The sequence below is a fragment of the Calypte anna genome, chromosome 1, assembly GCF_003957555.1.
Source record: "Calypte anna isolate BGI_N300 chromosome 1, bCalAnn1_v1.p, whole genome shotgun sequence".
Lineage (NCBI taxonomy): Eukaryota > Metazoa > Chordata > Aves > Apodiformes > Trochilidae > Calypte > Calypte anna.
Window position 1 is genome coordinate 95074862 of NC_044244.1, and position 13164 is coordinate 95088025.

A 13164-nucleotide genomic window follows, 5' to 3' on the forward strand; every position below is an offset into this window, starting at 1 on the left:
CCTGATTTAGCCTTTCAACAGAGGATGGGCCATATGATTTCTAAGGCCCAACTCTGGGAATGCTTATATGACTATCAGATGAGCACACATATAGATATGCTCACATTAACTAATAATAGTTAATATCTCATAGGTATATATGTTTGATAGTGAAAATAATCAATGTAAATGATAGAATTTCCTATCATTCATTGTTCATTGTCAACTATTTATAAAACTTCATACATACGACATCCAGACAGAAACACTCATCTTTTAAAAATGTAGTTTTGCTGGTTTACAAGACATTAATATATTTTTTACATTTTACATTTACATTTTATATTTTTATTTTTATATTTATTTTATATTTTTACATTTATATTTTACATTAAAGTTCTGCCATGAAATTGTCTTGTTATCTAAAAATATTTCAACTAATTTTTAAAGGTGTATCAAGACAAAATGTTCAGTACCTCTATGACTCATTTGTTTATACTAAACATACATAAACTAAATCAAAAGGCCTTAATCTGTTGCAACAAAATTAATTGCTATTATCTTTTTTTATTACTGAAGCTAAATTTTGCTAGGGTGTGTGTGGGAGAGAATCCATTAAAATATATTCCTAAAATCTAAAATTCTTTTTGTATGTATTTCTTTTTTAAGCATAGTATTTTGGCTTTACGAAAATGTATTAAGCTTCTCCCATATTTTTGCTTTTAATAATTTTCAGAACTGTCACCTGAATATGAAACTGCAGATTGCGTTGTTAATTTGGTGCAGAGAACAATATGAGACAGAACACTTAAATAAAAGGTAAGGTACTCAGTGCTCCACATTCAGTTTCACTCATTACTAACACTTACCCTATCAAATAGTATTCCTATACTAGATGATGATTCCTTTTTTGAGTAATAGCAATGGAGCTACAATTTTAGAATGGCTTTTTCCCCTCTGGTGCAACTGTGAACTCATGCATCATTTATATTCTTTTGCACTAGGTATAATACACTGTAACACAATTGGATTTACTGGTGCTAGACAGACGAACTCCTAACCTTTAATGTCAGCTGCATTAGCATATAATTTCATATCTATTTTCTCTAGATTTATCATTTCACCTTTTACAGTGCACAAAGCTAATGTAAGTTCTGCTGATACCCCTGAAAACTGGTGAGGTTATTTTATTTCTAACCTTTGTGAAATGGCAATGTGCTCTTCAGAAGACCTAGAAAACTAAACTGAAATGAATGTACTCAGTAATTTCTCCTAATTTCTGGTTTTGTCTCTATTTTTCTCTTTACTATTCTTTTTCACACATCTTCTTTGTTCCTTCCCCATTCCCTTTTTTAAAAAGCATCCATTTAGGAACTGTTGAGATGAGAATTAATTTCAGAGTCAAATATAAAACTGCTTGCTTGGTTTCAATTATATGTCAACTGAAAGCAAGGCAAACATAATTTTAAAAATTACATATTTTCAGATGTGTTGTCTTGTTAGACCAACTGTACCAGTGATTCTCCTTAAGTATTGACACTGCTAAGTGTGATTTTCAATCTTTACATGTGTTGAATACATATATATTCATCCAGTCTGTGTCATATGTGTTAGTCATCTTTTTAATTACATTTGATGGGGTGCTAGTTTTGTTTCAGCAGTCTCCTCAAACTGGTATTGTTTCCTCACTTTCCATCCTTGTTACAAGAGTTCAAACACATTTCAAATTATTCAAGCCTAAAATTCCTGTTTTCTTCAACACTATGCTTTATCTCATCAGAAATGTAGAGAGGCTTCTAGAATACGCTCTGTATCTTGGAAAATCAACGGTAATCTCCTTTATTTACCTATTTTATATTACTGCTCTGGTTGTCTATATTAAATTGTGGTAGAGAATAGTAAAGTAAGATTAATGGATCCTCTTGCAATATACACAGAGGCAAAGAAGGTGTTTAGCAAATCTGCCTTCTTCATATCCTCTTTCACCATGGCACCCACCTCATTCAGCAGTGGGCCTACACTTACTCCAGTTTTAGTTTTATCTGCTATGTATTTGAAAAAGCCCTTTCTGGTGTCCATTACCTCTCTTGCTAGGTTTAATTCCAAGGAGGCTTTAGATTTCGTAGTTGCCTTTCTGCATTCTCAGATACCAGTCTTATATTCCTCCCTTTTACCTTTGTTTTAGTCACTAGATGATTTTTCAGTTACACCAGACTTTTTCCTCCTCCCCTGTCCCTGTGAATCCCCTTTGAAGTCCACCTTTCCCTGGCTCCTCACTGCACACTCTGTACCCTCAGATGCAGGTTCTCAGCTTCCCAACCACGACTCCTTCAATCCCTACATCCCAACTTTTCCCCACCAGAGCAGGCTCCGCAGCTCTCTCTCACAGTTCAGCTTATTATGATGAAAAGAGTTTACAATCCATTAATTACCTTTGTAGTATCACTGATTCATTTAACAATTAAACATGAGAAACTTTACAAAAAGAATGAAATATAGAATAATTTTAGAAGTAATCTAATAACAGAATAATATTTAGAAATAATTCTAAATAATGTAAAATTCTGACAATCGGACAAAATTATATCAAAGTCCTTTTAAATACCTTTAACTTCTTTGTCATTCTTGAACCATCTGATATCAGCTGCTGGTTTACTACCAGATGTCTTGCAAGTTAGCTGCATCCTTTCTCCCTCCATCACTGGTGAGGTAAATCCAGTAATTTGTGGTTTCTCAGGAACACCTAACAGGCAAACAAGCAAAATGTCTCTCATAGTGTCAGCTACTGCCACAAATATATGACCAACTTAAAGTTCACTTCTTTATATGCTCTACATTCTGGAAACAGAATAATGAGTTCCTTGCCTTCTATCAAAATTGAATGTCAGTGAATCCTGCTTCCTACTGCAAATAAACTGTCAATCTGAACTGTAATTGATTCTAAGGAATTAAAGAAAACAGAAATTATCTAGTTTTCTAAGGAAAATAGGCTGTATTTAAAATTTTTTTTTTTTACATATATTCCACACGCACATCTAATTTGACCTGGTATTATAAGTTTTAATCTGGTCTGCACAGCAAGCAGGGTGTCAAAGTATATTAGAAGTACAGTTGTGAAAATAAAAGGTTGCTGGCAACAAAAAGCCAGTTTGGATACAAATCCATAGAAAAGGAGGGCTGATAATAAATATCAGTTGTTTTTACAGAGAATACACAAGTAAAAAACTTACAGGCATAATCATAATTCCAGTGTCTATGGTTCATTCTTCAGCTGAATCAGGTTTTTTGTATGAACATGACATACTACACACATAATTCTAAATTTGGAAGTAGCTGTTTTTTAGTGAACCATATAAGATTTAAAAAAAAAAATTTAAAAATTAAGAGGATTTGGAAAAAAATGATCCCTACATCTATAAATCCATTTGACTTCCAAAACCAAAGAAAAAAATTATAATTTTAACCAGTTTTATAAGTTATACTGATTACTGCAATTTTAAATCTCTGAAAATGTCATTGTCATAACTTGCCTCTGCAGCCCTTTGATGCATTCATATTTAGTGGCTAGATAAAGGGATCAGTCACAGTAATTGATCCTGTGCCCTGTATTTCACAATGGTTTGTTTATTTTTCTTTTCCAAAATGACAGATCATGTACATAAAAACCAAGCAGCAGTACTTACCACATAGTACCTTTCTGTAATAAATCTGCTCCTCTTAGAGGACAGAAAATGTCTATAATACCTTAACACTTAAATCTATAACACACCAGTCAATGAAGAGATTATTAGTACACAAAAACATAGTTTATCTGATTAAAACATGTAATAAATTTCAATGGAAAATATCCCCTTCTCAGACAGAAAGTATTCCAAGGGTTTGTAATGTAATTTTGAAATAGAAAATTACAAATATTAAATGAAAAAAGGCATCTTCAACCTCGCAGCTTTCTTCCTTGGAAGGTAAGTGGCTGATGCTCAGAAAATTGCATTAAGCCCTCCCCCCACGAAGAAGATAAAACTAAAAGGACTTTTCTGTGTCTGTCTGCCACTGAGAAGGTATAACTGGTTTCTGTCGTTTAGATCATGAGATGCCCCTCTGTAGAAAAGAAAATTAACCACAGGCAGTTGTTATTCCAGAATATTCTGCTTTGATTGGATATTGTTTTGTCCTTAACAGCAAACTTGTGAAGATTTTTGTAAAACAGTCTCAGAAGGACTGAAAGGGAGATGTATTTCATTCCTATGCACAAAACCAATTCCCTGGCTGGATTAATGTGACTATTACTGGCACAGAGAACATCTTACATTAGTCCTATTAAATTCCACTGTCTTCCTGTCTACCTATAAAAATAAAACAAAAAGAAAGGAAAAGTCAAGTTCAGGGACAGAAATGGGAAAAAAGAATAAAAATCAATCTCTAAAACAATAAAACCTTTTAGGTACGCAGGTGTGTTTCAATGAACTATAGCAATTTCAGCTGATTGGGCTACTGACATTCATAGAATCATATACAGCTTCGAGCAGAAACTTTATTTTGTGGGCATCTCTCAAAATCTATTTCTTTTCTATGTGTATCTTTAACCTCTGGGGAAAACAGCAGAGCATTTTAGAGGCTAGAGCATAAATGAAGCAGCAAACCCAGTGAAAATATGCACATTACAGCCAAAAAGGAAAGCAGAATGAGCCAAGACAGTTCACAGCTGAGGAAAAATGACAAAGCCCTGAAGCCTGCTTGATTTCATGCTTTCTGATTTTCTCCCCTTTGCCCTATACAATACATTGTTAGGAGATGAACACATGCCCCTTCTTCACACTTCTGGTGCTTGGGATGTAGAGGTTGAGCCCATTTTATGGAGCCCTCATATTTGTGTGCTCCCTAATTCATTATCCTGCCACAGAACAAATGAAAAAAGGCATGTTATATTTCAGTACAGAAATACAAACAATCAACTACAGGAAAACAAGATCTGACATTTTCATGTATCTTCTTCCAGGCATTAGAAAAGTTCATTCTTATCACAATTTGCCAAAGCCTAAGAAGTTTAACACTTGTTCCTCTTGGCTCAGCTATTTATACTTACCGAGAACTGTAAGAAAAGCCTTGGAAGTTTTGACAGGCATAGTAAATAAAGAGCAGGTGTACTGCCCTTCATCCGACAGAGACACATCACTGACACTGATACTCAGTTCATGCCATGAAGCTCGGACCAGCTCAATTCTGTTGTCCCTCAGAGCTGAAAAACAAAAAATTCATGTTATAAGGTAGGAATTGGAACACTGACAAAGCATGGCATGTCATACAAGAGGTTCTATAAGGCAGGACAGTGAAATCACACCCTAGAATACAGGAATATCGACACAGCTGTCTTTAGGCATAGTAGTTTCTTCTCTCTGTGAAATAAAACACAGGCGTGCACGAAGTTTATGGATAGTGTACTGAGTGACTTACAATGCACATAAACCTATAAAGAAGGGATTTTAGTTACCTTTGATCTTCATTTGAAAAAAAAAAAAAATAACATTGACTATGATTTCTGCTCCCTAGCAGCTTTGCTCAGTACCTAAAATAGGTCCTTTCTAAAATTATTTTTTTCCGTGTAATAATAAATGTGGGCAAATATTGAGAATCCTCTTTCACTTCCTAGCAAACTGCATTTTCAGTTGAGAAGTCTAACACTGCATAGCTTGCCTACAGACTTTTTTTCCCGTCTATTACTACACATATTGAACAGGAATATCAGATTTCTTGAGTGTTGTAAGGGTATTTCTTATTACGAATATATTGAAATTTTCACTTCCACTTGAAAATGTAATACATTTAAAGTTTTTAGTGGCTTTATTTTTTTTAATCATGATTAAAGATCTCATTATCTATCAGAAAATACTTCCTAATAATATTTTTTTTTTGCATGAAATCACTGAGGGAAGAGCAGGAGGGAGATCTTCTTCAATCAAAAAAGTCACTTTAGCTGATGCTTTAAAAATTTAAATAATTTAAAGCTTATATTTAGATTAACCCACATTTTCTATTTATAAATGTCAAGAACATTCCCAGAAAACATTGCATTTCTCTGGAGTAAGGCTGTTTCAGAAAACTACACATATTAATTGACACTTTCTACAGCACAGAAATGCAAGTATCAGAAATAAGTAAGAAAAAGCAGTAAAAACATTGATTAGGCAGCATTTTCCTTATTGTCCTAAGTAAGCAATACAAAAGCCTAGATAACTCAGAAAGTTTTACTGTATACCTCTAAATTAAAAACTTTGACCTGGAAGTATTTGAATATTCAGTGAGTCTCATTTTACAGGAAGCCTCTGAAAGTCAAAAGGAAAATGGGACTACTCTAATTACTGGGAGAGATTTACTTTGATTTGTGAGAAGAACCAAGATGCTCAAGTCCCAGTTGCTGTTCTCATTCATCTCTTTCTGAAGTCCTCAAAGATTCTTGTATTTGTTTCTTCTAACATTTATGTCTTCCAGTGATAAAAATGAGCTTTACTGTGGTTCTTTATTACTAAAACTAGATGTTTCTGCCGCACTGTAAGGCTCTCCAAGTGTTGTCAATACAGGAAGATTTACACCAAAATAAGCAGCTGCAATGAAGATTCAGCAGAAATGTCACTTGAATTTGTTGTCTTTTAAAGCTGCCACTTAGGTTTTTTTTTTTGCAGCAATCTCAAGATGAATTTGGTTATTTCAGGGTAGGCCAGCTAAAGCTTGACTTATTCTCTGCAAGGTCTGATGCCTGAAAAGTGACAGCTTAGGCAGATCTACCATATAAGCGTGCCATGAGATGCTCCAAGGCACAGCAAAGTGCCTGAGATTGTGCATAACAGACACATTCCAAACATAACTGAGACATCTTCTGGCAAGGACAGCAATAAATAAACAATTATGTAGTATATAATGTAAAGTGCATACGGAAAATAGGTGCAATGTTAAAGCAAACAGGCAATCAAAACAAAAGCCACAAAATTAAAAGCTATGCTTATACAAATATGCTAACATAACAGCCAAGGAAAACAAGTTCAAGAAAACAAAAAGTCTATAAAAGCAAGCTTCTACCAACCCAGAATAGCAGGCAAAGCTAAAGACTGTGGCTTTACTAGCCAAAAGTCCTCAAAAAAAATGAAGCCACTCCTATCTCTTGATGAAGCAGAATTCATGCCTCAGCTATTCAATTCTAGTCAGATGCAAACTGAGCAGACATAAGAATGGTATTTTATTTCACATTAGTGACCTTTAAAAAAAAAAAATTTAAAAATGATCAAGGGCTTCCAAATGGTTTGACAATCACCACACCCATATATATAATTTGGAGGAGAATACAGGAAACACAAAGAAACCCTCAGCACCCCATCATTTGAAAGTAGTGATTTTTGCCTCCCCTTAATCAGAATTCCTTTTAAAAAATAATGCCGTTCATCACCTTACATCATATTTTATTTTGCTATAATTTTCAATTGCTACTGCTTCATGATAAAGATTTATGTAGCTGTTGAAATATTTTTCCTATAGTTGGGGCAATGTGAAGACTTTCATGCATGGAAAAGAACTGTAATGAACTCGACCAGGGCAGAAATGGTCTACAGACGATGCCAACATATTCTTTCAATCCTACCGGTAGAAAAAAAAAAAAAACAAACCCTAAAAAACACACGACCTTCCCCAACTACATCTCTATTGCTACCCTCTCTGATTTCCTCCCCTGCACACCTTTTTTAACCTTTGTATGACATAGAAACCTTAGCTCAGCCAGATTTCTGGAAAACTGGCAAAAACAACTAGTGATCAAGAGCTGAGATCAGATATTCTGTGTTTCAGCCTGGATTGAGTTTTTATTGAAAGAACAGGAAAAAAGAAAGAGCCCTGCAAAAAAACCTGCAAGTAGCACCAACATAATACTCCTTTGCAGAAAATCTGTCAGAAACATTTCTTTAAGTTTTAAGTCTAAATGCAATTATTATCTGTGCCAGTGATTTCAAACATAAGCATCTGTAAGCATTTCTCTCGATGTCAATTTGCAAACAAACCAAAACTACTGCTATTGCTCAGACAAGGTTAGCACCCACATGGAGTCTTGTTAGAACCTTTTTCTCAAACTTTATTCCTACATCTCTGACAATATGCTTATCTGTATCTCTTTAGAAAGACACCAATTCCTTCTATTAAATTTATACCTGCGATGGAGGCCAGAGCTGGTTTGTTTCCATTTTCTGTGTTAGGTATATTTTGCTAAAACAGTAAAAGTGGATGAGAGAAAACATGTCTGTCTAGCATCCTAGCCCTGGCTCCTGCACCCTGGTCAGGAGGAATCCTCTGGGAGCAAATGTGGCATTGGAGGTGCCAGAGGTACCTCTAGTAAGCTTGCAGTCTCTGGGTAAGAGACTGAGTGGAGCAGCAACGGGTGGCAGAGTAAGCCCTTGCCAAGCCTGGCAGATGGAGTAAAGAAGCTTGTGGAGCCTGAACAGAAGCCAGCTACTGAAAGGTATTAACTAGCAAGCAAAAGCTTAAAGGAGAACACATTCTCCTCAGGTGGATGGGAAGGAAAGTTATTTACTGTACTCTGTATTTTATCCTTCTAGCAGATCTGAGTTCCACTTGTTTATAAAGGGATCTCATCTGGTTCACTCTTCTCTATTTAAAGGACATGAGCTTTGAAAACTTACTCTAAGCTTCTTGATCTTTCTTTCTTTGAAGTCAGAATTGCCCCAAACAAGGCAATTTTACCACAAGGATCAAGCCAACTCGAGGTTCCACCACAGTAGTTTAAATAAAGCATCATAAAGTAAAATATAAAATGTTGTCTCTTGTTTAATTAATAGCTGAAAACAAAAAGTAGAAAATGTATGGAGACTTTCTGCATGAATATGGAGTTTGATACACATTAATAAACAGATTTCCTATATACTGAAATGCCCATGCATAGCTCAATGCAAATGTCAGTAAATAATTCCCAATAAATAATTTCCAACAAAAGAAAACGAGAAATACCAGGCTCCTCTTTCAAGTGCCTTGTACTGAAACACAGCTGCTGTGTTGTATTTGGGTGATAGTATTTATTCCCTCACTCCTAAAGAAGGTAGTACTAATAGCTCCATTTGTATTCCATGGGTAGTTTCTGAGTACTATTTATTAGTTGTTTTGTGGTAGAGAACAGACATTCTAGGAGAGCAAAGAAAGCTTTGTCCTTAAAAATTCTACAAGCTCCATCCTCACTTGACTGTCATGGTTCCCTAGCCCACTCAGAACGTTCTCTGGAAGCTTCCCCATTTTTCCATTTCACTTTGTTAGAACTTAATAAGAACTTTTTGGCCTCTTTCTGGGGTTTTTCACCTACGTTCCTGAGTTGTTACCTTATCATTAGTTTGCATAACTACATTTTTCATGATGCAGTGAGAGTAAACAAGCAGAATATGTATTCGGCTTCTGGGAAATAAGCCTGTGTGAAAACTGTAACTGTAAAGAAAATCACCACTGACACCTCCTCCCCAGGTTCTTATGTTGTAAGCACTTTAAAAATGCAACACGAAATACAATCACACAGTAAATTTCAATATAACCTAGTATGTTATTTCAGCTTTGTGTAATTTCCAGGCATATATGATGCAGTTAATTTGCAAAGTATGAAATAACTATACATAAAATACTTATTCCTAAGCAGACACACTTAGCTTACTTTATTTTTCATTTTTTTTTCCGTGGAGAAGATTTCCTTTCTGAAAGCTTTCTGACACAGAAACAAGCAACCTTGGCAATTTGCATAACATACATTATTAGGAGTAAAAGAGCAATGTATTTCAGCCACATTAATTAGAAATTTTTGAGATTATGACCATTGCAATAAACTGGTCACTTCTCTCACAATCATAAAAAGCTACATTTTTTGCACAAAACAATATAACGATCATGTGCAGGAATGTAGTGAAATCTTGCCATAGGTATTATATCAAAGAAACTTAGAAACTCACACTGTTCTGGGAGAAAATCCACATTTCATACTAAGTGGAAAACATAATAGCATCCCTAATCTTATTTCTGCAAATGACTGCATCTTAGTAGCATTTGGTGTCATACATTTGAAAAATAGGTAAAAAACAAACAAAACCCCTGAATCCTCTAGAGTAATTTGCATATGTTTTGACAATACTAACTTGACATAAGCTTCCATCCTGGGATTCACACAACAAATTTTTCTTCCTTATGTTAGAGTTGTTCCCTCTATCATGGGAATAATGTAACCAGTAGTTGGAACCAGGAAGATTTCTGATACTCTAGAGGTCAAGCTAAGCTCCCACAAATTTAATACTTATGAAACTGAAACAATCCCTCTGAATTTCAGATTCCAAGCTTCTGAATGCAGAATCATCAAATCCACAATAGATTTCAAGGGAGTTATATTTTGTCTCATATATACATATATATATATACACACACATGCTTAGATACCCTGTAGAAGGCTTTTTGCTTTGTTCCTGATTAATTTAATATACGAACATGCCTACAGGGACAATCTACAGCATTTGCCAACAGTTGTGCATCAAATCTGTCAGCTCACAGACTGCCACCGGGGAAAATAAAAAAAGAAAGGGAGTAAATGGGAAAAAGCCCCAAACCTATTACTGTGGTTTTGTGTCTACTCATCTCAGCCTTCATACTCTTTTTCAAGACATTTCAATTTTCTTTAAAGAAATAATGTACTCATTTGTCTGTTGGTGTATTAACAGCTTGCCCATTTACAGATGATATAGTTATTCTAGTGGAGCCTTACCTATCTAGTAGGTTCTTGCATGGTATCTGAACTCCTAGTATTTTAAAATCGATCAATTATTTGTATGTAGAAAGAAAGTTCTTTTTCTTCCCCTTTAATTTCCAGTCAGACAATTTTATTACTTTTGTACAAGGAGGGATAAAAGGCTAGGGTGGCAGTTTGGATATTTAGCAACCAGGTTGGCTATTTATGTGGTGAGGCCATTTTTTCTTTTCACTGGAAATGAACTGCTTAGAATTGTGTCTGTGAAACTGTGGCTTCTGCTCTTATTAGCTGGTCATGACTCCAATGCAGCCCAAAGGTCAGAAAGCCAGATTACCTTTTAATTAGTCTGGAGTCCTGACAGATTTATGAACTGGGACAGAAACATTGAAACTGAGTTAACTTTCACAGGTACTGCTAATATAGAGGGAAAAATACTTCCTAATATATCTGGCATTTCTATGCAACCTATTAGATTGATTGATGTGTACCACTGAACCCCTTTCAAGATGACATAATTCCCATGTAAAGTTAGCAGGAATAACAAAAATTGAAGGTCACAATACTGTGGACAGATCTTTTCTATCTGTGGAACAGTATTTTGGCCAATTTGAAGATATTTGGTGATTTTTTCATCATTAGGAAGTGATTAGTAGCACAGATGAGTTCAAATAGACATTTCAAACATCATATTTCACTGTTTTGTGTCAGCTGTGGATACTTCACTGAACTTTACAATCCATTCATGTACTTAATCAGTTCAGGGCATCACCGAGTTTTGTAGAAGGTGCTAAGTAAGGCTTTTGAAATGGAAGATGATAACAGTCCTTGGAGATTAGTTTTACTTTCATTCCAGTGCATTTCTATTTCTCTTTAAGCCCTTCTAAAGCACTTGGTAACCAAAAGGAAGAAACAATAGGGTCAATAGGAACACACTTCTACCTCTATTCATCTGGTCAGCTTGTACTTTGTGCTTCAGCTTGCATTCTGCTAAGAAAGGCTAGATGGTTTTCATCTGAGAAATTCTATCAAAATATTTGATTATCTTATATAGAGAACAATGCTGAACAGCAAGCCTTTCTCCTTGTTAAATTCTTCAATTTTTTTGCTTATTGGATAATGCATATTTCAAGGAGCAAAGCAAACTCCTGTCATCAGAAAAGGTACTGACAGTCTTACTAGCAAAGGCATCTTCTCTGTGCTTTCTTTACTGCTTTGAAAAGGCCAGAACTTGTTTGAACAGTGTTATCTATTATTTATCAGGGTGGGTTTTATTTAAAGAACAGCCTTAGATGCTTATGAGGAAAACCCTCACAGCAAGGTAATTTCTTCAGGGAAATTACAACAGTTCTGCATTTCTTGCAATTTCTATAAAACAAAAGCAGTTTAAGGTGACTTACGATGACTTAAAATCTTGAATACATCTGCAAGCAATCAAGAGAGGGCCACAATGATCATATGCCCACCATGAATTAAATAAATACACTAAAACCTTCCTGTGTGCCAGATTTTCTGCACTAAATGACATTTCTCTTACAATAATTTTCTGTATTTCTGTATAGTTTGTCTCTTTTTTTCAGGGCATTCAAGAAACAGGACAACATGCAAAAATAGAAGAACTTGCCTTCAATAGTTGTTTAAAATGCCTATTTCTGGTATTAAAGAGAAATTGTACTTGTCTTTTGATTATCAAAGGATGACATTTACTATCTTAGAGGGTGTGAGGGCTTCCTCACTTTTAAATCAGAAATTTAAGTTTCAAATCCTTCCAAAACATACAGGTTTTGAACTCTGAAGATGGGCATTTTATTGTGTTGGAATAATGTTTAATGGTAACTCCAAAAAATGAAACAAAATTCACATTAGCCAGGATAGTAAGTCCTTGTCTTACATGGACTAATCATCTGGTTCCATCTGCAATGAGGAATTGCAAGATCCACTACAATGCCAATGGAAATGGACATGGGCCACAGCATGGTAGTCTAAAAAAAAAACTTTAAAAAAATTATTTCTCAAATATGCAAATGCAAAAATTAAAATTGCAAAATTATCTGGCAAGGTTAGAATCACTGAGGTTGGAAAAGACCTCTAAGATCATCAAGCCATCATGAAGTCCAACCATCCACCCTACAACCTCTAACCACGAAGCCATTCACTGTAGCACCTCATCTTTTACCCTTCTTTTGAACACCCCCAAGGATGGTGCCACCACCACGTCCCTGGGCAGCTTGTTCCAATGCTTAACCACTCTTTCTGTGAAGAAACCTTTTCTAATATCCAACCTGAACCTCCCCTGGCAGAAAAGAGTTGGACAGAATTAAAGTTGGATGGAATTAAAATAAATGAGATTCAATAGTTAAAAGTAATTGGTAAAACTGTAATCTTATGTACCAAATTGGAGACTGATATTTTGAAAGCAGTAATGC

The 13164-nt window shown here is 35.1% G+C and overlaps 1 protein-coding gene across 1 annotated transcript in view; it reads right to left on the minus strand.

Annotated features, from left to right (window-relative positions):
• CADM2 (cell adhesion molecule 2) overlaps positions 1-13164 on the minus strand; it is a 605838-nt gene that overhangs the window by 125757 nt on the left and 466917 nt on the right. Inside the window, exons 4-5 of the mRNA XM_030466429.1 lie at positions 5063-5215; positions 2585-2722 (exon numbers count right to left, since the gene is read on the minus strand). Coding sequence (XP_030322289.1) covers positions 2585-2722; positions 5063-5215 — 291 coding nt within the window. The remainder of the gene's footprint in view (positions 1-2584; positions 2723-5062; positions 5216-13164) is intronic.